Source organism: Lissotriton vulgaris, unplaced genomic scaffold, assembly GCF_964263255.1.
Source record: "Lissotriton vulgaris unplaced genomic scaffold, aLisVul1.2 SCAFFOLD_924, whole genome shotgun sequence".
In the NCBI taxonomy this organism is placed as follows: Eukaryota; Metazoa; Chordata; class Amphibia; order Caudata; family Salamandridae; genus Lissotriton; species Lissotriton vulgaris.
This window is the reverse complement of record NW_028247319.1, coordinates 466,039-492,411: the sequence shown is the minus strand read 5'-3', so window position 1 is coordinate 492,411 and position 26,373 is coordinate 466,039. Positions and strand designations below refer to the sequence as shown.

General features: G+C 45.3%; 1 protein-coding gene across 2 annotated transcripts in view; it reads right to left on the bottom strand.

Moving 5' to 3' along the window:
• Positions 1-26,373, bottom strand: part of WIPI2 (WD repeat domain, phosphoinositide interacting 2) — a 190,831-nt gene that overhangs the window by 144,727 nt on the left and 19,731 nt on the right. Inside the window, exon 2 of one of the 2 annotated variants that reach the window (XM_086949684.1) lies at positions 10,402-10,484. The exons of the other annotated variant lie outside the window; for it this stretch is intronic. Coding sequence (XP_086805810.1) covers positions 10,402-10,484 — 83 coding nt within the window. The remainder of the gene's footprint in view (positions 1-10,401; positions 10,485-26,373) is intronic. 2 annotated transcript variants of the gene reach the window in all.

Sequence of the window (26,373 nt, the reverse complement as noted above, 5' to 3'; positions counted from 1 at the left end):
TTGGATGGCGAAGTGGGTGAGAGGGTAAAGTGTCTCTTTACGCTGGTGATATCCTTCTGTTTTTGCCTAATCCCCTGGCCTCTTTACAAAGATTAGTTAGAATCTTTGAGATCCATGGGAAAGCATCATGTTTGACAGTAAACTGGAGAAAATCAACTTACATTTAACTTACTGGGCCTCTGCTGAATCTATCTACTTGTGCACTAGAATAGGGGGCGGCTGATCGTCTTCAATACTTGGGGATCATTAATTTTTACAATATTGCCCTTCTGATGAGGCGTACCCGGGAGGAGCTGGAGAGATGGTCTTTACTACCAATTTAATTGATAGGGAGAGTGGCTTTGTATAAAATGATCATGCTTCCCCAGTTTTTATACGCTTTGGCGTACTACCCCTTTGTCTTTGCACATGGCTTTTTCGGTGGATTGCACACCTGGCTACAAAATTCCTGTGGCAGAAAGGCTCCCCACAGTCTTTTTTCTGGAAATGCACTATGTCAGTTTATGGTAGGGGGCTGGAGCGCCAGACCTTAAGCTTTATTATTGGGGGCCTAGCTGGTCCCCATAGCAGACTGCCTTTTCGGAGACTAGTTAGATTCTGCCCTTGCACTGGTGTTGGGAGGTTCAGGAGGAGGTTGGGACTCAGCATTTCCTATACAGTAGCACACTGATTATTTTACCACAAATAACTAGAATCCCAGTTCTTTGTTGGTAATATGACCTAAAATACATCAAATGTTTAAACGAGTTGATTAACCAGAAACCACTCTGGGCCAGTACTAAGTTAAAGATGTGACACAAATACCCAGGTTTGAGGCATGGGATGTTATAAGGCTATGGTGTTTTTGTGTGTGTGTGAGGAAGGGGGGGGGGGGGGGGGGGGGGTCTGGGACCAGGACCATATTGAGTCATTTGAGCAGCTTAGAGGAGAGTTTGAGCTGCACAGACCACAATTTTACAGATATCTGCAACGAAGACGTGTACTATCAAAATATAGAAGGAAGCTGACAGGGGTTCCAGATTCAAATCGATTAAAAGTCAAGGTAGTAATGTAACCTATATGTCGCAAGGGGATATTTCGACTTTATAGCTCATTCATATGCATTATCGCCTGACCGGCTAGTGGGGGACAAGTGCTGTCTGAGAGCAAGATGTAGGAGAATTCGGAGACAACAAGTGACAGGAGGCCAAAATGGCATCCAAAGTACTTGCAATTAAATCTAAAAAAAATTGGGTAAATATATTTATTGATTTCAATAAAAAAGGAACAAAGAAAAATAAACACAATGTAGTCTGGCACATACAGGATACAAATTATGAACATTGGTCACTTATTTACACTAACAAGGCATTCTGGAGCTATCATTAATTATTCCAATTAACGCAATCGGAGCACCCGTTCGAGCCCCATGGATGGATGTCTCCCCTTCCCAATCCGGGCAATCAAAAACAAGGACGATCTTAATAAGGAGGCCTGAATTTTACATTCAATCAACCAGCCTGATATACCCCCTCCCCCACCTCCCAACCCTCCCCTCTCAGCGTGGCACACAGGACAGGATAATATATATTCTATAAAACAGTGTAGTACATCACGGTGCATAAGTCCTGTACAGCATGACTAGACCTTAGTGTACTTAACAGGAGAATTCTACTACAAGAGAACAGAATGTAGTCAGGAAGATCAGTCTCAATCATACATGTGCTAAACATAGGACTATCAGGGAAAGCCCTGCGGTTCACTAGATGAAGATTCCACATCTGTATGGGCTTCTGAGGTTTTCAACAGCATTGTTAGCACTTCCCATTCCCTGGCAGCTTCCAATGCTCGTTGTGTGTGCGGGTAGCTGTCTGTAACCTGATGGTGCCCTCACCTTCCGCCTATTTATTGAAGTTAGCCCTCCACCTCCGAAAACTCGCCCCCTCTTAGACTTCCAATGTGTCGTAATATTCCTTTTGGCCAACAGGAGACCCAGATCTAAAAACTTGCTAGTGATTTTAGTTCTGGAGGTGTGGGGGAACCTGTGAAGTAAACAAGTCGCAAAAGCATGTTCAATATCTCGCTCCGTAACCTCACACAGCACAGCCATCACCTCTTCCCAATAGTTCTCAAGTTTGTGGCAGCTCCACATCATATGACGGATATCCGCCCCTTCAGAGCTACAGCGCGGGCAAAAGTTGTTTCAAAATACCTATTAATATTTTTGGAGTAAGATACGCCCTATGTAAAATAAAAAATTGTACCAGTTGGAAACAAGCATTCCTAGTGCTTTTCCACAGTCGTTGAATCAGGTCAGACCACAGACCAGACCACACCTTGTCAGAAATTTTGGCGCCTAGATCTAAGTCCCTTTTCTGTTTCAACCCAGTCAGTGGAGTCAACATCTCATTCGTCATGCATCGGTATAGACAAGTTACTGCTTTAACGGTGCCCGCTGCTAAAACTACATACTGGCAAGCCATGGAGGTCTGCGATTCAGAAAGCCCTCCCACCCAGTACTTTTGGAAGGCTGATACGAGGGCCCAATGCAGCCAATAATACCCCAGAGGCAGGTCGTTTCTATCCTGCAGTATGTCAAATGGCAAAAGGACAGAATCGTCGTAAAGGTCTCCAATAGCAGTCAAGCCAAGTTCCCCCCCAAGTATTTATCGCCGCCCAGTTGCCCCCGTGAGGCAACGTCATACACACTGCCAGCGGGATTTCAAGTGCATAGTGGCGCGCAATCTGAGCTCTCCGCTGGCTCCTGCCCCAGCATAGCTTAAACGTTTTAAGTTCAGTGGAATGTGTTTTGAGTCGCAAGGGTTGCTCTAAAATAATACGGGAGAGAGTCTGCTCGGGTATCCGATCATCCACACGCCCGCCCACTCCTCGGAACACCAACGCCATTGCCCGAGTAAGCCATTGCAGTTGGGCCGCCAAATAATATGTCTCGAAATCCGGGACCGCTAGCCCTCCCTCTCGCCTTGGTCGTATATGGGTCTTTACTAGTCGCCGGCCAGCAGACCATAATAAACCTGTGATCATTATCTGAAGCTGCTTGAATATTGATGCAGGAACCCAAATGGTGAGGGTCCTGAAATAATACAGGAGCCTAGGCAGTGCTACCATCTTAAGCAGTGCCACGCTTCCAGCTACTGAAAGCGGCAACGTTCCCCAAAACTCCATGATGACCTGAAGGTCCTGGAGAGCTCTTTCCACATTGCCTTCCAGGAGATTTGCCTGCTTATGGAAGATGCGGGTCCCCAAATATGTCAGACATTAAGTTCCCAGTGCACACCATCTGTGAGTAATGGGCCCTCACTCAATGGGGCAGTGGGAAACAGGCGCAATTTACTCTAAGGCCCGCCACTTTTTCAAGATCTTCTGTAAACACTTCGCCCCGACGAGGGCAGCCCCCGTGTCCTCTAAAAACATAAGATCATCGCCGTACAGCGCGATAGTGAGTAAAGCCATGCACATACAGTCCCGAATATCGCCACCCTGTCCGAGCCTGATCCGTAAGGGTTTAATAGCCAGTGCAAACAACAGAGGAGATAGTGGGCAACCTTGACGTGTTCACCGACTCACTGCGCATGCCTCCGAAATCAATCCACCCGTTTTAACTCGCGCCACAGAGCACTTACATAGCAACGCCGTCCAATTCACGAACTCATCCCCCAACCCAAAAGTTTGCATAACCTTAAACAAGTAAGATCACTCCAAGCTGTTGAAAGCTTTTTCGATATCTACCGAGAAAATGGCAGTGGTCGTCTTTGGATACGTATCGGCTTACAAGATGCAGAGTAGCCGTCTCACATTACCAGCAGTATTCCGTGTCGGAATAAATCCCGCCTGGTCCTCTGGCACTAAGTGAGTCATATGAGGGAGCAAACGGGTCGCCAAAATGTCCTGGCCTAGTAAATCAGCCTCAGCAAGCCCCAGAAGGTTAGCTGCAGCCAAAAATTCCTCTGGAGTTTCCTCATTCAACGTCACCTTACTCTGATATAGCGCAGTATAGTAGTCGTGGAATTGTGCATTGATCCCCTGTTGTGTATAGCATGGTTCACCTGTTGAGCAATTAAATTCCACTATAACTGTCCCCCGCCTTGCCAGATTAGCAACTAAGCCAGCAACGTGCCAGATTCCTCACGCTCGGCATGTGCACGCACAACGTATTTCCTATAGTCAAAGTTTCTCAACCCCTACTGCCACTTCCTCCCGCGCTGCTAGCAATTTCCTGTCTATGAGGTTGCTCAGGTCTGTCACGTTCTTGGGTACGTAAGCGCTGGTCCGCAGATTTAATGTCTTGCAGAAGTATTAACATTAGCCATGAGAGGCCCCTCACCACTCCCTTAAAAGCATCCCACTCCACAGTGGTCTATGATGCTGTTCCTGTATTATCACCAAAATACTGGGGAATCCCAGTTCCCACCCCCTCCCAGAAGTCTGGATCTTCCAAAAGCTCTGGGTTTAGACGCCAATTTGGGATCGCAGTGTGCGCCTAGGATCACTGCACTCGTGATAACAGTGGGTTATGATCAGACAATGTCCTGGTGAGGTATTCGCTATGTTTGACTGCAGAGTGCAGGTCTGGGGAACATAGTATAATATCCAGCCTAACATGGAGCTCATGCAGCGATGAAAAGAAGGAATAATCGCGATCAGCAGGGTGGCACGTCCTCCACATGTCCACCAACCCCCAGCGAGACTGCCAATCCCTTCTGGCTTTAGAGATCTTATGGACCGGAGCAGTAGGGAGCAGTGGATGCAACCTATCCATAAGAATATCAGTGACAGAGTTAAAGTCTCCTCCAATCATTACAGTGCCAGTCAGATAGGGCGCCAATTTCCCAGATAACCTAATAAAGAAAGCTGGCTGGTCCGTATTAGGCACATACACACTTCCCAGCGCAACATCCCTGCCATTGAGCCTGCCCATAACCATCACATACCTTCCCTCCGGGTCAATAATTTGATGTACTAGTTGAAAAGAGACCCCGCCCGAATCCACACCAGTACCCCACGTGCAAAAGCAGAGTAAACTGTGTGGTAGACCTGTCCCCTCCATCTGAGCTGCAGTGCAGTGCAAGCCCCTCACTCCCTGTGATATGTGTTTCTTGAAGGAAGGCAATTTGAACACCCCTGCGCACTAAGTAAGCGTGAATCCTATGGCGGCGTTCCATAGTATGCATGCCCTGAACATTCAATGATATACATTTCAATTCTATCAATGATTCCATTCCGATACCCGTGTCCAGTACTCAAGTGATCTACTAGTTGTGCCATGCCGAGGTCCCCACAAAACAGCCCCAACTCCCCCTCCAAAGGACAGTTACTATCAAACGAGCTCACATCCAAACTATGTTAAACTACAAAACTAAAGACCTCCGACTAGTTTAGAGTGAATAGTGGACGCAGCTGCCTAGGGACGCATGTCCAGCCCGCAGTGCACCAGCCGCGCTAAGCCAGAGCTAGTACCAGGACCTGTCAATCAACAAAATCAAAAGAATTCTCATACCCATCTAGCCACCACATGCTAACCTTACCATCATACTATCTCATCCACACTCTCAGGCGTTAGCAGAGGCAGTTTCACACTGCTACTAAGTGACGTGTCATTGGCTAGCTACTCCTTAGATGATCCCGCTTCCACATCCGATGGAGGTGGGCTCCGGTTCTGCGACAGCGATACTACTGCTTGTAGTGTTGCTGCTCATTCCTTTGCAGCTTGTGACAAGGAAGGCTGTCTCTGGACTCTCCTCCAAGTTCTAAGACGGAGGGGTATCCCGGGTTTCTTGATCCTGGGCTTCAGTCCCTTGCGGTGTTGACCTCTGGTCAGTCCACCCTTGTAGCCCTCGAGCCAGTCCCATGCTTCATCAGGGGAGTTGAAATAAGGAGTAGTGCCTTCCAGGGCGATGAGTAGGCGGGCTGGGAACACAAGGGAATACTGGAGACCCTCAGCTCACAATTCTTTCTAGATCTCCAGGTAAGAGGTCCTCCTCTGTTGAACCTCCAGCGTATAGTCAGGAAATAAGTGAACACTGCTATTGTCCACGGTGAAGGGACCGTGCGTTCTCGCCCTCTGCAGTAGCATGTCCCTGTCCCGGAAGTGGCGAAGGCAGGCCACGACCGGCCGCGGTGGTCGACCCGGAGCTAGCGGTTTAGCAGGCACTCTGTGGGCCAGCGTTTAAAAGGTGGATAAACCATCCGGGTCAACAACTGCTTTGAACCAGTTTTCAAGATAGTCCACCATGTCGCTCTCCTCCACTCCCTCAGGTAATCTAACCACTCCAACGTTGTTCCTCCGAATAAGTCTTTCCACATCTTGTACCCTACGTTCCAGTATACACACTCTGTACGTGAGGGCACTCAGCTGCTGGTCTGTCGCCTTCTGGGCCGGCATCATGGCAGCTACGTTGGATTCCGTGTCTTAACCCTATTGGCAAGCTTCTTATGTTCATCAAGCAACAGGCCCAGGCCAACCGCCACTGTACTGATATCCTGGTGGAGGGTTGCTTTAGTGTCAGCGATGACGTCCAGAATTTGCTTAAGTTGTTGTTGGACAGGGTCGTCCGGGCCCAGGCGTGACTGTTCAGCTGCGCTGTCCTCTGTGGCCTGCGCTGCCCCAGAAGTCTTATTTCTTGATTTTCCCATGGTGGCTCATTGGGATTTGACAGAGGAAGTTCCAGACCCACTGCGGATGAGCGCTAGCTTAGATTAGAGTGGCACAGAATGCGCTAACCACAGGCAGGGAACAGGGCATTCAACAGCACCAGCAACCCCTCAGTGAAGCGCCCCCAACCACAGTATACCCACTGCCAGGAGCCAACAATGGTCCAGACGTCACCAGGCAGCAACGGGAGTCCAATCAGCATACACACCATGCTTTAATCGTAGGGGCAAAGCAGTATAGTTACCCTGCCACTCCTGGGGTCTCCCCTAGCTACGGAAACACGGTCCAGTACAACCAGCCGCTCCCGATAATACACAGGTAGGATTCTCCCAGCAGGTGAACGGCCCGGTCTCTGCAGAAGGATCTCCGCCTTCGGGTTGTGGTTCAGGGTCAGTCCAGGCCCAGAGGCCCGCGTCCAAAATTGTGGCGTCCCCGCCCAGTGCTAGACCGCACCACACTCTATTCCCAGGTCTCCAGATGGCGTGGAACGGATCAGCGCCGCAATCGTTGGCCCACGGTGCCTGCTCCCCCAATTCGATGTCCTCCACAGCCTGCAGAATCAGTGCCACCAAGACCCTCTGCTCCCGATGCTCCCAGTAGCGACACCACTGCCTCCTAGGTTATTTCGGCCCAGAGGGAGCCCCCTCACTCTCTGCTTTCCCTGGCCGACGTTCGCCTCCACACCAGGCTGATCTTGCCCCCCCCGGTGGCAGTCGTAGTCCGGCAGGCCACAGAGTTGCGCAGCGCCGAGGCCGACGTCGCCACCCAGGGGAGCAGCCTCTTCACTCTAGGATACCCCACTAGCGCCGCTCCACGAGCCCAGAGCCAGCGAACTCCAAACTCGGCTCAGCTGTTCCCGACCTCTCCCGGGATATGTAGGCGGCAGCGGGACATCTCAGCTCGGTCCCAGCTAGCTCGATTTTCAGGAGAAATGTACGGCTCGCACGGGGCTCCTCGCTCACGCGTCCGCAATCATCCCCAGGCAAGCCCCCCCTTGCAATTCACTCTAATCTGTGAAGGATTCTTTTAAATTAATTTCATTGGACATGTTTCAGTCCAGAAAGGGTCTGGAAGACAGGCAAACGGGGGGAGGGGGGTTGGGTACTGGATTGAGGTTCACAGTTAACTTGGTGTTCGATGTAAAGGAGCTAGAGGAACCTTCTATCACTTTATCTGGGAATGGGGGTGGGGGGGCAAAGGGAGGGGGGTGTTCCTGGCTGTAAAATGAGACATAGCATGCTGTTGGCGAAGCAAGAGTCCCCTTAAAGTGAGAAAATGATATGGAATACGGTGCAGCTGTGAAACATAGATACAAAGGGGGGTGTTGTAACGCGAAATAACAGGAAATATGGGATCGATGGCTGTCCAATTGATCCTAATTGCATGTGGCTACTGCAAGAGTGTAAAAGATGCAATGGGATGCGGCTTTGAATTGCGGCTCCGTGATACATGCAGGACATCAGTTAAATGTTTGCGTAATGAAGTTTTAAACCCAACAAAAAGAGACACAAGAAAATCCTTTACTTGAAAGGCCCTCTATGGATTTGGAGGATGTGTTATATGTTTAAACAGTTTTATTTCTCCATGTTGCAAGAACGGTCACCCAAGGGCTTCATGGAAAATAATACTGTTTGAGACCCTTTTCATGCAGGTGTTCACACACAGAGAAGAGTTGAATCGGTTCTACTGGCAGTACTAGGTGATATCATTGTGGAGGCAGATCTCAACTGTTCATGGCTTTCATTCATCTGGAACTATCTTTTCTTACGGGTGACTATGCCATTCTCCTGAAGTGTTAAGGTGTATCCTTATGGCCCAGTTGTAAGCCAGTTTGAATTTAATTGTTCATTCGCAAGAAGATGTGCTGTCCCCATTTTCCTTAACATAGTGTAATGCTGATTTCAGAAATCCACAGGTATCTTTTTTTCTGTCGTCTTACTCAATGTTTATGCTCGCTCTATGACTTCGCTTATCAATGTCTCCAGCCACCAGCTGTATTTGTAATGATATGGCATCCAGGTTCTCCTACAGTTGAGTGAAGAAAAAAAATCCTTTCACCACTTTCAGACATGAATGCTGGCTGTAAACAAACGGACTGACAGTCACTGATGGGGATCGACTCAGACAAAACAGAGGTGATTACTTTGGTCCTTGGTTTAGGGCTAGAGAGGTTAAGTGACTGCCCACAGGGGTAAACTAGGCTCAAACCACGGCATTACAGTTGGAGGCTCGATCTTTACACGCATACAGGTATGTTTTTGTCCTAAAATTTCCATATGATAATTGAGAGCAAGGCTAACACTAGGGAGCAGTAATTTGGGGGGAATTAACTCCTGTCTGGATTACAGCAATTGAACGCATCAGGGTCCGCCAGATACTCAAACTTCAAATCCACAGCACAAATGCTCATATTGCTTTAGGCAGCCAGAGGTTTGAACATTATTCCATTCCATCCGAAGGCTGCAGTGCCTCATGGTGGAACAGCTCTCTTTAGGTTATGATCTCCCTCTCTAAAGCCAAGTTGTGTCCAGACATCAAATGTAGTTGGCAGGGAAAAAGTGGAAGAAGAGAAGGAACAAGACTGTCAATGATCACTTCCTCATTACCCTAAAAAAAAACTGTAAGGATTTTTTAGGTAGAATTATTTTAGGCTTGGTGTAAGACTAATGATGTAGGTGTTCCCAAAACATCAGAGAATCTTGCCTCAAGTTTCTACCTTCACATCAATATAATAGGCTGGAACCCACCCAGGGCATGGTCCAGGCTCTTAGGGGGGACTGTCAGTAACTGAGCTCAAATATTAAACCTATGATCAGCCTACAAAAAAAAACAAATTTTGAAAGCCTGACACTCAAAGGAAAGTCATATTTGGAGGCATATCAAAAAGTTTGGCAGTCTTTACAACTGCCCTGTAAATGCTGATGGGCCCAGTAACAGGAGTTATAAGTTTTAGCTCTTCACATGGAGATTTTAGCTACTGAAAGTAGCTTAAATCACCACGTGAAAACGCTAGGGAAATACATGCGTAAACTGGAGTGTAAAACCGATTTACTGCATGTTATTCTCCAAAATACTGATATCTCACTTATTTCCCTGAAATTACTGGGCCACCCGAGAATTTCAATTCTGTGACGAAGAAATAACAAGGATTTTTATGGTCCACTTGTACGAAGGGACTCAGTATGGTCCCTACATGTTAATGGCTAGCTAAAAGGAATGGATGAATTAAATGGTCTTTTCTGCCAATACGTCATATCTGCACACCATTTTAGTGCTTTAAGAACACTTTAGCCTCTTGAACAGGACATGCACAAAAAGATTAAATGCTGTCACACGAGACAAGAGAGGCAGTCATGCCTAGTTGCAATCTAAAATGTAAAAAGAACTAAATGAAAAGCGGTTATACTCACAAAAATAGAAAGTTAGGAAGTAAAACAGAGCACTGTGCTTACAAAATAAAATGTATTTAATATAGCTTTCATTTTTCTGAATACGAGATAAGCCTATTAATGCTCCTAAAAACATGACTTTAAACCTAACATGCAACTACATGCATATCTTCCTTTCATTTAACCAAAAGGTCTGTGTCGTATGTTTGGTTCATCTCAAAGTCCCTATTCAAACCTATCTTTCAACAATTGCATTGTACACATTAGATATTTACAAACAGTACTCGATATCCACTAAAAATAAATTCCATTCACACTAGAATTAAAAAGATTTTGAATAGATTTAGAAGGAGCACTTACTGCATTCATATATTTGTTCAAGCTTATCCACGGATGAAAGGGAGAAGAATTTGTAACCCACTTTACTACCAACAGCTAATGACCTGCAAGAAGAAAGGGACATATTTTAAAATGGAAAGCTGCCAAGAATCTAACAGAAAAAAAAGCAAAATGTTGTGGGTTCGGAGACCCTGGTCCCTGAATCCACAGATTAATCTCTGTAAATTTCACAGAAATAAAAACTGAGAACCTTTTAAATTGGAAATCACTTTGCTATATTTGCCCTTAAAATAGTTATCTTCGTCAAAACGCTGGCTACTTTTGCAATATTTTTTATTTTTCCTAAAGTTTTTTTTTTATATTCTGAAACATTAACATTATCTCTATCTCCTTCCATATGTTTGATCCTATAGAAAATTATAAATCTAAACTCAGCACTGCCGGTGCCCACAACTTTATCCGAACCATTAAACTTTGAACCTGAAGTCTCACCATTGTCCCTAATTTAACATTAGTCCCTAACCCTAAATATGAAACAAAGCTTTGCCCCAGTTCTAAATCTGAATACAACACTATTCTTCACCATGCATTCTCCCTTCATCATATTATCTTAGAACAGATTAAATATATTTCTCGATTGGTTACTTCTGGGTTTGTCTGGAGAAGAAGTTATTTAACTAAATGTTTCCAGTGGAATGTGTTAGCTCAGGAGTGTACTGGGATGAAATGTAAGAATGGCCTCCTTCCTTTCTGTTGCCACACCTGCTAATGTCTTCTTCCCATCACTTTAACCCAGTGGCCCTAAAAGATCAACTGGTCCTCTCTGCTGCTCCATTTGTGCAAACTTGCAACTATGGCCATATCCTTCTAATTGAGCACAGTCTCAGTACCCCATGAATCCTCATGACACAGAGAGGAAATACCGGATAACTGGCGAGAGAGCAGCAATGGATTTGAAGACGGTAACTGACCACAGCCTTCTGTAAGTAGAAGGTACCATGCAGGTCAAAAAGCAATCAGTAGCACTTTGAAGGAAGCAGAAATCAACAAATGTTGTAGAAAAGATAGAGCATCTCTCCAAAAGGAATTGGAAAGGTATGTCGCCTGCCAAATCACGTTTAACATTCTTATTGAAATTATAGTGATGACAAATTTTACACGCAGTCTGTATAATTCTTATTTCAGTCAAATAAGGCACTACATCAGGTCCAAGTAGTAAATATTTATGTAAAGTACCGAGCATGTTCACCACCAAATAGAGAGCAGAACGTGGTCCATGTAATGCATCAAATTACGGTAATGATTTCATGTACAGCAACATATCTGCAGCCCAGTACAACACACAGTATATGTGCTGTACATCCACAGTGCACAGTACTGCACCAGTAACTCAGATCACTAATATTGAAGAGATCAGTGGGTTCAATACTTGGCACTGACCAATAAAGCATGAAGTACATTTGTAGCCACAGTAACATAACGTACATTAAAACAGCAACTAAATGTACAATATCACTACAGCACAGCAAAGAACAGCACAAGCTTTGCTCTTCGCAACTTTCACCCATGCCAGACAAGTGCCGTTCATAAAATGAGACCGCAAATAAGTACTATGCAAATGTTCACAGAACATTGTCCACTATCATAAATGTTGACATGAGCATAATATTCGAAAAACAAGATATGGGAGGTAGAGGAGATATCTATAACTACAAGAAGTACCCAGGAGTCAGTGTTTTGCTCGAGACTTACTACTTTGTGACTTGTGCTGTGCAAGTGCAAGTGTACACCGACATTCAGTATGCAACTAGGGGCAGGAAAAATTCCCATCAGTTGCCGCACTGTACCACCATTTTTTCATCATTTGGGGACTCCATACCAAGGAGTTGGCACACAGAACTGGTCACACTGTGAGTGGTGGGTGGACCGTGTGGGTATGAAGACCGATGTGAGTGGTATTTTAAGAATGATGTCGGCAAGGTATACACTTGAGGGAAGCAGTGCGGTGAAGGATGAGTGAAAGTGAGTAAAATTAGGTGGACTCGAGTAGAAAAAATAATTTATTGGTTTTTCTCGGACCCCTAAAGTTAAAAATAGGTGCAAAGAGGTAGATTTAACAATATATCTACATGCAAGTGGTCAACATGTTTCTGCATTTAACAGGAGTGTTCCCTATGCATTCTTCAGGACCATGATTTTGCTACTGCTTGCTTACATAAGTGAAAAATGAAAGTTAAAATGGAAAATTTTCACCTGGAAAGCAGGTGTAGAATCTCCGCCACAGTCTAAAAACAAGTCACAAAAGGAGAGACGAAAAGAGAAAAACACAACATAGAATTATGGAATGCACTAACAACATTACGCTATTCCAGTGCTCACGGATATGCAATTAAGCACGAACATAGTAACACTCACCCAATACTTGTGGGGAAGGCGCCTCACCTCACCTGGCAGGAGCTCAGGTAGAAAAGGAGCACTGCTCTGTTTAGCAAAAGAACAATAACAGGGACATTCAACCGTGTCAGTAGGACTAAGCAAGAGAACTAGGTATGTAACAATGTATTCGGTGACAGACCGAGATAGCTACGTGTAACAATACGGGCCGTAGTAGGGTGTTCGATGCCCGTATTGTTGCTCGTAGAGGACTACCTAAGGCACTCACCTCTCCGTCAGTGTCTCCAAACGTCCCTCTGGGCTCTTCTGGGGAGGCACCGAGCAAGGGAAATGGGCGGGTATATCTGTGGAGAGTGCTGGGCGAGTGTGATGCATGATGGGAGTTGTAGTTCCTCGCTAGACGGTAAACAGTGGTATTGGACTTTTTGAGGAAGACTATGTGTAGTTATAGTGACATCCATGGAATGGGTTCATTGAGACCATCTTTGTCACTATTAAGTTTGTACACCCATTTTTGCTCAATTTTGAATAAGAATTTACCGACATCTGGACAATGATCGGGTATTATCGGTTGCTCTAAGATCGTCCATTGAAATTCGCTCGGCCCATGTCCTTTCTCTAAAAAGTGTGCTGTTAATCGAGTAGCTTGTTTTCGACAGCGGACTGTGCTTTTGTGTTCTCCAATTCTGATTTTTGTTTTGCGGGTTGTCATGCCGACGTACCTCTTTGAGCAAGGGCACGTGATCATGTAGATCGTGTTTTCGCTATTACAGTTGGTGAACCTGCGCTGCTGCCAGGGGCGCGATGTTCCAATGTCAACACTGGTGGTTCTCGTGGTTTGAGGGCATGCTGAGCAATTGCCACATGGGTGATGTCCTTGCACAGGTGGCATATCCCATAATGTTCCGATTTGTCGGGGTGTTCTGTTTTTCGGTCTGGTATGGACCAGATGATCTCTTATGTTCGGTCCTCTCTTGAATGCAAAAAGGGGTGGTGGTAGAGTGTCTCCACTGGTGTTCAGAATGGACCAGTGTTTAGTTATGATCTTCCGAACTTCATTGGACCTTGTGTGAAACGTGTTCACGAAAGTCATCCTCTGGGTCTTCTCTTTTTGAATGGCTACCTCTAAGAGGGCCTCTCTGTTATTATTAGAGGCTCTTTTCTTGGACTGGCGGATAATCCTCGCCGGATACTTCTTTTCTCGCAAGAATTTGGAGAGTGTCCCAGAATGTTTTTCGAATGATTCTTTAGTTGAGCAGTTTCTTTTCAATCTGAGAAATTGTCCAAATGGTAAATTTTCTCTTAGGGATCTCGGGTGGCAACTTTCAAAATTAAGCAACGAGTTGCGTGCCATCGGTTTTCTGTACAGTTCTGTATTGAGCCCTTCTTCTGTGACTACAATTAGGAGGTCAAGGAATGGCAATTCCCTTTTACTGCATTCCACAGTGAATTTCAGAAACTGATTACAGTTGTTTAGCCAACCGTGGAATTCCTGAAGGCTGGTCTCAGTGCCTCTCCATACCACAAGGATATCGTCTATGTATCGCTTCCAGAGTCGGAGCGATACATAGTAAGGATTGTCCTGATGCAAGATTTTAGTTTGTTCTAAAGCATGGACGTACAGATTCGCCAAGCTTGGCGCAAAAACACTGCCCATGCTGGTGCCAGATGTCTGGAGGTAGATGGTATCCTCAAATTTGAAGTAGTTTTCCTTCATTGCTAGTTCTGCCAACTCCATGATAAATGAGACCGGAGTGATTGTTTGTAGGTCTCTTTGTTGGAGGATGTTGCCTACTACTTCCAAGGTTTCGGTTTGGGGGATAGATGTATATAGGGACTCTACATCAAAGGATACTAGTAGGTCCTGACTAGGGTCAAATTCGATAGTTGGTAAGAGTCGAAGTACATCTTTTGTGTCCTTCAGATAGGTAGGCATTTCTTTCACAATGGGATTCAGGAAAAAATCAACAAAGGTTGATAGAGGCTCCAGTATGGACCCAATTCCGGAGATAATGGGTCTACCCGGTGGTGGTCTTTGGGGTTTATGCACCTTTGGCAGACAATAGAAATAGGGGATTGTGGGATGAGAGGTGCACAGAAATTGTCCTTCCTGAGGGGTGATCCATCCTTGCGATGTGGCCTCCTCTACCAGATGGTTGATTTTGTTTTTTAATCTCTCGGTTGGGTCATCTTTTAGAAGTTGATAGGATCTGTGGTCCTGTAACTGTCTCAAACATTCCTGTCTGTAGGTGTCTTTGTCTAGGATGACAATACCTCCGCCCTTGTCTGCAGGCTTAATTATGATGGAATCGTTGGTCGTAAGTGCTTGCAGAGCTAATTTCTCTTTATTTGGTAGGTTGACATAGGATCTTGGTTTCTTTGTTTTGAACAGTCGGTCGATATCTGTTTCTACTGCCTCCTCAAAAGTTTGGACCCTTGTTGGTAATCCAATAGTAGTGGGATTGAAGGTGGAGGGTCTCTTCAAACCAGTGTTGGCAACAGATCCAATGTTATCAACTGGATTTTGTTTTGCAAAAAAGTAGTGCAGTCTCACCTTTCTAAATAGTTTTGAGATCTCGATTTGAGTGTTGAACTGGTCTCCTTCGTGAGTGGCCACAAAACCAAGCCCACGATTTTGGAGATTCTCTTCATCGAGGGAGAGGACATGGGAGCTCAAATTAATCACGAGGCTGGGTGGTCGGTTGTCCCGCTCGTTCCAGCTCCCTCTTGTGGTATCCTCTTGCCACTCCTCAGGTCCATGGTCGGTTGTTGTACCGGGGATGCCCAGCGGACTTGTGGTCCTTGACCTTGTCTCCTCCTCCCTCTGTTGCTCCTCTGGCCATACCCTAAAAAAGGCTGCTGACCTTGGATTTGTTGTATTTGTGGTGGGAAGAAGGGATGTCCCATTGGAGGGAAATTGGGGCCATACATCCAGGGACCCGGTTGCCAATATTGTTGGAAGTTATTTTGACCGAAGTTGTTGCCTCTGCGGCCTCTTCTGTTACCACGTCCTTTCGAAGGACCTCCGATACCTCGTTGTGATGTATCTGAATCGCTGGAGTTATCATCCGAGCTGGAGGTGGCGTAGTTAGAGCCTCTTCGGCCTCCATTCTGATTGTACGTGGGTGGGACATATGAGTCACTAGTATATGGGTATACTTTCTCTCTGGAGAACTTGGCTAGGTCTTTTTTGAATTTCTCCATTTTCGTGAAGAGTATCGATTCCTTAAACTCTGTGTTCTTGTTGGTGTCGTCCTGTCCGGTTTTAAAGGCAGGGTTTTTTAGGGTAGTTTTGATTTTACCCTCTAGAAGTTGTATTTCAACCAATATTTTGTCAGCTACCCGTTTAGCCGTTTTGATGATTAGGACCAACCAGTCTCTAGTACACCGCCAGGCAATGAGAGACCAGTCTTTAAGGAATTCTTTATCATCCAAAAATAACCTTGGGCTATTGGTCACAATGAGACCTGATGGTGCACAGTTACCATGCAGGTATTGTGCCATTATGATGCCGTGTACAGTGGTTCTGGTGTGGGATTTTTTTAAAACTAAGATCTTATTCCACCCCTCGTCCGGAGTGTTTGTTACGAGGGGGGCATTTTCTAGCAGGCTAGGGTTTTCATCCAGAATATTTTGGATTTCCGCTTCCTCAAAAGCCAAACCACTGTTTGATGCCATTATACGTGTTTTTGTCTATTACCAAGTTCCTACGTAAAGGGAGTGTCCTGTGACTGAAACTTATCGTCAAAAACAGAGCTGAAAAAACAGACAAAATGTGCTGTTAAGGATGACCGACAAATAAAACGTTTGTCCGTATTTTCAGAGAGACCCACAGCCGAGGCTGTACACAATCACAAAACAAAACTACTTAGGGGAGGGTCTGAGGGCTGTTTAACGACTCTATACTGGATACATGCCCCAATCATATACCTATAACTACAAGAAGTACCCAGGAGTCAGTGTTTTGCTCGAGACTTACTACTTTGTGACTTGTGCTGTGCAAGTGCAAGTGTACACCGACATTCAGTATGCAACTAGGGGCAGGAAAAATTCCCATCAGTTGCCGCTCTGTACCACCATTTTTTCATCATTTGGGGACTCCATACCAAGGAGTTGGCACACAGAACTGGTCACACTGTGAGTGGTGGGTGGACCGTGTGGGTATGAAGACCGATGTGAGTGGTATTTTAAGAATGATGTCGGCAAGGTATACACTTGAGGGAAGCAGTGCGGTGAAGGATGAGTGAAAGTGAGTAAAATTAGGTGGACTCGAGTAGAAAAAATAATTTATTGGTTTTTCTCGGACCCCTAAAGTTAAAAATAGGTGCAAAGAGGTAGATTTAACAATATATCTACATGCAAGTGGTCAACATGTTTCTGCATTTAACAGGAGTGTTCCCTATGCATTCTTCAGGACCATGATTTTGCTACTGCTTGCTTACATAAGTGAAAAATGCACAGTCTAAAAACAAGTCACAAAAGGAGAGACGAAAAGAGAAAAACACAACATAGAATTATGGAATGCACTAACAACATTACGCTATTCCAGTGCTCACGGATATGCAATTAAGCACGAACATAGTAACACTCACCCAATACTTGTGGGGAAGGCCCCTCACCTCACCTGGCAGGAGCTCAGGTAGAAAAGGAGCACTGCTCTGTTTAGCAAAAGAACAATAACAGGGACATTCAACCGTGTCAGTAGGACTAAGCAAGAGAACTAGGTATGTAACAATGTATTCGGTGACAGACCGAGATAGCTACGTGTAACAATACGGGCCGTAGTAGGGTGTTCGATGCCCGTATTGTTGCTCGTAGAGGACTACCTAAGGCACTCACCTCTCCGTCAGTGTCTCCAAACGTCCCTCTGAGCTCTTCTGGGGAGGCACCGAGCAAGGGAAATGGGCGGGTATATCTGTGGAGAGTGCTGGGCGAGTGTGATGCATGATGGGAGTTGTAGTTCCTCGCTAGACGGTAAACAGTGGTATTGGACTTTTTGAGGAAGACTATGTGTAGTTATAGTGACATCCATGGAATGGGTTCATTGAGACCATCTTTGTCACTATTAAGTTTGTACACCCATTTTTGCTCAATTTTGAATAAGAATTTACCGACATCTGGACAATGATCGGGTATTATCGGTTGCTCAAGTGTATACCTTGCCGACATCATTCTTAAAATACCACTCACATCGGTCTTCATACCCACACGGTCCACCCACCACTCACAGTGTGACCAGTTCTGTGTGCCAACTCCTTGGTATGGAGTCCCCAAATGATGAAAAAATGGTGGTACAGAGCGGCAACTGATGGGAATTTTTCCTGCCCCTAGTTGCATACTGAATGTCGGTGTACACTTGCACTTGCACAGCACAAGTCACAAAGTAGTAAGTCTCGAGCAAAACACTGACTCCTGGGTACTTCTTGTAGTTATAGGTATATGATTGGGGCATGTATCCAGTATAGAGTCGTTAAACAGCCCTCAGACCCTCCCCTAAGTAGTTTTGTTTTGTGATTGTGTACAGCCTCGGCTGTGGGTCTCTCTGAAAATACGGACAAACGTTTTATTTGTCGGTCATCCTTAACAGCACATTTTGTCTGTTTTTTCAGCTCTGTTTTTGACGATAAGTTTCAGTCACAGGACACTCCCTTTACGTAGGAACTTGGTAATAGACAAAAACACGTATAATGGCATCAAACAGTGGTTTGGCTTTTGAGGAAGCGGAAATCCAAAATATTCTGGATGAAAACCCTAGCCTGCTAGAAAATGCCCCCCTCGTAACAAACACTCCGGACGAGGGGTGGAATAAGATCTTAGTTTTAAAAAAATCCCACACCAGAACCACTGTACACGGCATCATAATGGCACAATACCTGCATGGTAACTGTGCACCATCAGGTCTCATTGTGACCAATAGCCCAAGGTTATTTTTGGATGATAAAGAATTCCTTAAAGACTGGTCTCTCATTGCCTGGCGGTGTACTAGAGACTGGTTGGTCCTAATCATCAAAACGGCTAAACGGGTAGCTGACAAAATATTGGTTGAAATACAACTTCTAGAGGGTAAAATCAAAACTACCCTAAAAAACCCTGCCTTTAAAACCGGACAGGACGACACCAACAAGAAGAACACCGAGTTTAAGGAATCGATACTCTTCACGAAAATGGAGAAATTCAAAAAAGACCTAGCCAAGTTCTCCAGAGAGAAAGTATACCCATATACTAGTGACTCATATGTCCCACCCACGTACAATCAGAATGGAGGCCGAAGAGGCTCTAACTACGCCACCTCCAGCTCGGATGATAACTCCAGCGATTCAGATACATCACAACGAGGTATCGGAGGTCCTTCGAAAGGACGTGGTAACAGAAGAGGCCGCAGAGGCAACAACTTCGGTCAAAATAACTTCCAACAATATTGGCAACCGGGTCCCTGGATGTATGGCCCCAATTTCCCTCCAATGGGACATCCCTTCTTCCCACCACAAATACCCTAAAAAAGGCTGCTGACCTTGGATTTGTTGTATGGCCAGAGGAGCAACAGAGGGAGGAGGAGACAAGGTCAAGGACCACAAGTCCGCTGGGCATCCCCGGTACAACAACCGACCATGGACCTGAGGAGTGGCAAGAGGATACCACAAGAGGGAGCTGGAACGAGCGGGACAACCGACCACCCAGCCTCGTGATTAATTTGACCTCCCATGTCCTCTCCCTCGATGAAGAGAATCTCCTAAATCGTGGGCTTGGTTTTGTGGCCACTCACGAAGGAGACCAGTTCAACACTCAAATCGAGATCTCAAAACTATTTAGAAAGGTGAGACTGCACTACTTTTTTGCAAAACAAAATCCAGTTGATAACATTGGATCTGTTGCCAACACTGGTTTGAAGAGACCCTCCACCTTCAATCCCACTACTATTGGATTACCAACAAGGGTCCAAACTTTTGAGGAGGCAGTAGAAACAGATATCGACCGACTGTTCAAAACAAAGAAACCAAGATCCTATGTCAACCTACCAAATAAAGAGAAATTAGCTCTGCAAGCACTTACGACCAACGATTCCATCATAATTAAGCCTGCAGACAAGGGCGGAGGTATTGTCATCCTAGACAAAGACACCTACAGACAGGAATGTTTGAGACAGTTACAGGACCACAGATCCTATCAACTTCTAAAAGATGACCCAACCGAGAGATTAAAAAACAAAATCAACCATCTGGTAGAGGAGGCCACATCGCAAGGATGGATCACCCCTCAGGAAGGACAATTTCTGTGCACCTCTCATCCCACAATCCCCTATTTCTATTGTCTGCCAAAGGTGCATAAACCCCAAAGACCACCACCGGGTAGACCCATTATCTCCGGAATTGGGTCCATACTGGAGCCTCTATCAACCTTTGTTGATTTTTTCCTGAATCCCATTGTGAAAGAAATGCCTACCTATCTGAAGGACACAAAAGATGTACTTCGACTCTTACCAACTATCGAATTTGACCCTAGTCAGGACCTACTAGTATCCTTTGATGTAGAGTCCCTATATACATCTATCCCCCAAACCGAAACCTTGGAAGTAGTAGGCAACATCCTCCAACAAAGAGACCTACAAACAATCACTCCGGTCTCATTTATCATGGAGTTGGCAGAACTAGCAATGAAGGAAAACTACTTCAAATTTGAGGATACCATCTACCTCCAGACATCTGGCACCAGCATGGGCAGTGTTTTTGCGCCAAGCTTGGCGAATCTGTACGTCCATGCTTTAGAACAAACTAAAATCTTGCATCAGGACAATCCTTACTATGTATCGCTCCGACTCTGGAAGCGATACATAGACGATATCCTTGTGGTATGGAGAGGCACTGAGACCAGCCTTCAGGAATTCCACGGTTGGCTAAACAACTGTAATCAGTTTCTGAAATTCACTGTGGAATGCAGTAAAAGGGAATTGCCATTCCTTGACCTCCTAATTGTAGTCACAGAAGAAGGGCTCAATACAGAACTGTACAGAAAACCGATGGCACGCAACTCGTTGCTTAATTTTGAAAGTTGCCACCCGAGATCCCTAAGAGAAAATTTACCATTTGGACAATTTCTCAGATTGAAAAGAAACTGCTCAACTAAAGAATCATTCGAAAAACATTCTGGGACACTCTCCAAATTCTTGCGAGAAAAGAAGTATCCGGCGAGGATTATCCGCCAGTCCAAGAAAAGAGCCTCTAATAATAACAGAGAGGCCCTCTTAGAGGTAGCCATTCAAAAAGAGAAGACCCAGAGGATGACTTTCGTGAACACGTTTCACACAAGGTCCAATGAAGTTCGGAAGATCATAACTAAACACTGGTCCATTCTGAACACCAGTGGAGACACTCTACCACCACCCCTTTTTGCATTCAAGAGAGGACCGAACATAAGAGATCATCTGGTCCATACCAGACCGAAAAACAGAACACCCCGACAAATCGGAACATTATGGGATATGCCACCTGTGCAAGGACATCACCCATGTGGCAATTGCTCAGCATGCCCTCAAACCACGAGAACCACCAGTGTTGACATTGGAACATCGCGCCCCTGGCAGCAGCGCAGGTTCACCAACTGTAATAGCGAAAACACGATCTACATGATCACGTGCCCTTGCTCAAAGAGGTACGTCGGCATGACAACCCGCAAAACAAAAATCAGAATTGGAGAACACAAAAGCACAGTCCGCTGTCGAAAACAAGCTACTCGATTAACAGCACACTTTTTAGAGAAAGGACATGGGCCGAGCGAATTTCAATGGACGATCTTAGAGCAACCGATAATACCCGATCATTGTCCAGATGTCGGTAAATTCTTATTCAAAATTGAGCAAAAATGGGTGTACAAACTTAATAGTGACAAAGATGGTCTCAATGAACCCATTCCATGGATGTCACTATAACTACACATAGTCTTCCTCAAAAAGTCCAATACCACTGTTTACCGTCTAGCGAGGAACTACAACTCCCATCATGCATCACACTCGCCCAGCACTCTCCACAGATATACCCGCCCATTTCCCTTGCTCGGTGCCTCCCCAGAAGAGCCCAGAGGGACGTTTGGAGACACTGACGGAGAGGTGAGTGCCTTAGGTAGTCCTCTACGAGCAACAATACGGGCATCGAACACCCTACTACGGCCCGTATTGTTACACGTAGCTATCTCGGTCTGTCACCGAATACATTGTTACATACCTAGTTCTCTTGCTTAGTCCTACTGACACGGTTGAATGTCCCTGTTATTGTTCTTTTGCTAAACAGAGCAGTGCTCCTTTTCTACCTGAGCTCCTGCCAGGTGAGGTGAGGCGCCTTCCCCACAAGTATTGGGTGAGTGTTACTATGTTCGTGCTTAATTGCATATCCGTGAGCACTGGAATAGCGTAATGTTGTTAGTGCATTCCATAATTCTATGTTGTGTTTTTCTCTTTTCGTCTCTCCTTTTGTGACTTGTTTTTAGACTGTGGCGGAGATTCTACACCTGCTTTCCAGGTGAAAATTTTCCATTTTAACTTTCATTTTTCACTTATGTAAGCAAGCAGTAGCAAAATCATGGTCCTGAAGAATGCATAGGGAACACTCCTGTTAAATGCAGAAACATGTTGACCACTTGCATGTAGATATATTGTTAAATCTACCTCTTTGCACCTATTTTTAACTTTAGGGGTCCGAGAAAAACCAATAAATTATTTTTTCTACTCGAGTCCACCTAATTTTACTCACTTTCACTCATCCTTCACCGCACTGCTTCCCTCAAGTGTATACCTTGCCGACATCATTCTTAAAATACCACTCACATCGGTCTTCATACCCACACGGTCCACCCACCACTCACAGTGTGACCAGTTCTGTGTGCCAACTCCTTGGTATGGAGTCCCCAAATGATGAAAAAATGGTGGTACAGAGCGGCAACTGATGGGAATTTTTCCTGCCCCTAGTTGCATACTGAATGTCGGTGTACACTTGCACTTGCACAGCACAAGTCACAAAGTAGTAAGTCTCGAGCAAAACACTGACTCCTGGGTACTTCTTGTAGTTATAGGTATATGATTGGGGCATGTATCCAGTATAGAGTCGTTAAACAGCCCTCAGACCCTCCCCTAAGTAGTTTTGTTTTGTGATTGTGTACAGCCTCGGCTGTGGGTCTCTCTGAAAATACGGACAAACGTTTTATTTGTCGGTCATCCTTAACAGCACATTTTGTCTGTTTTTTCAGCTCTGTTTTTGACGATAAGTTTCAGTCACAGGACACTCCCTTTACGTAGGAACTTGGTAATAGACAAAAACACGTATAATGGCATCAAACAGTGGTTTGGCTTTTGAGGAAGCGGAAATCCAAAATATTCTGGATGAAAACCCTAGCCTGCTAGAAAATGCCCCCCTCGTAACAAACACTCCGGACGAGGGGTGGAATAAGATCTTAGTTTTAAAAAAATCCCACACCAGAACCACTGTACACGGCATCATAATGGCACAATACCTGCATGGTAACTGTGCACCATCAGGTCTCATTGTGACCAATAGCCCAAGGTTATTTTTGGATGATAAAGAATTCCTTAAAGACTGGTCTCTCATTGCCTGGCGGTGTACTAGAGACTGGTTGGTCCTAATCATCAAAACGGCTAAACGGGTAGCTGACAAAATATTGGTTGAAATACAACTTCTAGAGGGTAAAATCAAAACTACCCTAAAAAACCCTGCCTTTAAAACCGGACAGGACGACACCAACAAGAAGAACACCGAGTTTAAGGAATCGATACTCTTCACGAAAATGGAGAAATTCAAAAAAGACCTAGCCAAGTTCTCCAGAGAGAAAGTATACCCATATACTAGTGACTCATATGTCCCACCCACGTACAATCAGAATGGAGGCCGAAGAGGCTCTAACTACGCCACCTCCAGCTCGGATGATAACTCCAGCGATTCAGATACATCACAACGAGGTATCGGAGGTCCTTCGAAAGGACGTGGTAACAGAAGAGGCCGCAGAGGCAACAACTTCGGTCAAAATAACTTCCAACAATATTGGCAACCGGGTCCCTGGATGTATGGCCCCAATTTCCCTCCAATGGGACATCCCTTCTTCCCACCACAAATACAACAAATCCAAGGTCAGCAGCCTTTTTTAGGGTATGGCCAGAGGAGCAACAGAGGGAGGAGGAGACAAGGTCAAGGACCACAAGTCCGCTGGGCATCCCCGGTACAACAACCGACCATGGACCTGAGGAGTGGCAAGAGGATACCACAAGAGGGAGCTGGAACGAGCGGGACAACCGACCACCCAGCCTCGTGATTAATTTGAGCTCCCATGTCCTCTCCCTCGATGAAGAGAATCTCCTAAATCGTGGGCTTGGTTTTGTGGCCACTCACGAAGGAGACCAGTTCAACACTCAAATCGAGATCTCAAAACTATTTAGAAAGGTGAGACTGCACTACTTTTTTGCAAAACAAAATCCAGTTGATAACATTGGATCTGTTGCCAACACTGGTTTGAAGAGACCCTCCACCTTCAATCCCACTACTATTGGATTACCAACAAGGGTCCAAACTTTTGAGGAGGCAGTAGAAACAGATATCGACCGACTGTTCAAAACAAAGAAACCAAGATCCTATGTCAACCTACCAAATAAAGAGAAATTAGCTCTGCAAGCACTTACGACCAACGATTCCATCATAATTAAGCCTGCAGACAAGGGCGGAGGTATTGTCATCCTAGACAAAGACACCTACAGACAGGAATGTTTGAGACAGTTACAGGACCACAGATCCTATCAACTTCTAAAAGATGACCCAACCGAGAGATTAAAAAACAAAATCAACCATCTGGTAGAGGAGGCCACATCGCAAGGATGGATCACCCCTCAGGAAGGACAATTTCTGTGCACCTCTCATCCCACAATCCCCTATTTCTATTGTCTGCCAAAGGTGCATAAACCCCAAAGACCACCACCGGGTAGACCCATTATCTCCGGAATTGGGTCCATACTGGAGCCTCTATCAACCTTTGTTGATTTTTTCCTGAATCCCATTGTGAAAGAAATGCCTACCTATCTGAAGGACACAAAAGATGTACTTCGACTCTTACCAACTATCGAATTTGACCCTAGTCAGGACCTACTAGTATCCTTTGATGTAGAGTCCCTATATACATCTATCCCCCAAACCGAAACCTTGGAAGTAGTAGGCAACATCCTCCAACAAAGAGACCTACAAACAATCACTCCGGTCTCATTTATCATGGAGTTGGCAGAACTAGCAATGAAGGAAAACTACTTCAAATTTGAGGATACCATCTACCTCCAGACATCTGGCACCAGCATGGGCAGTGTTTTTGCGCCAAGCTTGGCGAATCTGTACGTCCATGCTTTAGAACAAACTAAAATCTTGCATCAGGACAATCCTTACTATGTATCGCTCCGACTCTGGAAGCGATACATAGACGATATCCTTGTGGTATGGAGAGGCACTGAGACCAGCCTTCAGGAATTCCACGGTTGGCTAAAAAACTGTAATCAGTTTCTGAAATTCACTGTGGAATGCAGTAAAAGGGAATTGCCATTCCTTGACCTCCTAATTGTAGTCACAGAAGAAGGGCTCAATACAGAACTGTACAGAAAACCGATGGCACGCAACTCGTTGCTTAATTTTGAAAGTTGCCACCCGAGATCCCTAAGAGAAAATTTACCATTTGGACAATTTCTCAGATTGAAAAGAAACTGCTCAACTAAATAATCATTCGAAAAACATTCTGGGACACTCTCCAAATTCTTGCGAGAAAAGAAGTATCCGGCGAGGATTATCCGCCAGTCCAAGAAAAGAGCCTCTAATAATAACAGAGAGGCCCTCTTAGAGGTAGCCATTCAAAAAGAGAAGACCCAGAGGATGACTTTCGTGAACACGTTTCACACAAGGTCCAATGAAGTTCGGAAGATCATAACTAAACACTGGTCCATTCTGAACACCAGTGGAGACACTCTACCACCACCCCTTTTTGCATTCAAGAGAGGACCGAACATAAGAGATCATCTGGTCCATACCAGACCGAAAAACAGAACACCCCGACAAATCGGAACATTATGGGATATGCCACCTGTGCAAGGACATCACCCATGTGGCAATTGCTCAGCATGCCCTCAAACCACGAGAACCACCAGTGTTGACATTGGAACATCGCGCCCCTGGCAGCAGCGCAGGTTCACCAACTGTAATAGCGAAAACACGATCTACATGATCACGTGCCCTTGCTCAAAGAGGTACGTCGGCATGACAACCCGCAAAACAAAAATCAGAATTGGAGAACACAAAAGCACAGTCCGCTGTCGAAAACAAGCTACTCGATTAACAGCACACTTTTTAGAGAAAGGACATGGGCCGAGCGAATTTCAATGGACGATCTTAGAGCAACCGATAATACCCGATCATTGTCCAGATGTCGGTAAATTCTTATTCAAAATTGAGCAAAAATGGGTGTACAAACTTAATAGTGACAAAGATGGTCTCAATGAACCCATTCCATGGATGTCACTATAACTACACATAGTCTTCCTCAAAAAGTCCAATACCACTGTTTACCGTCTAGCGA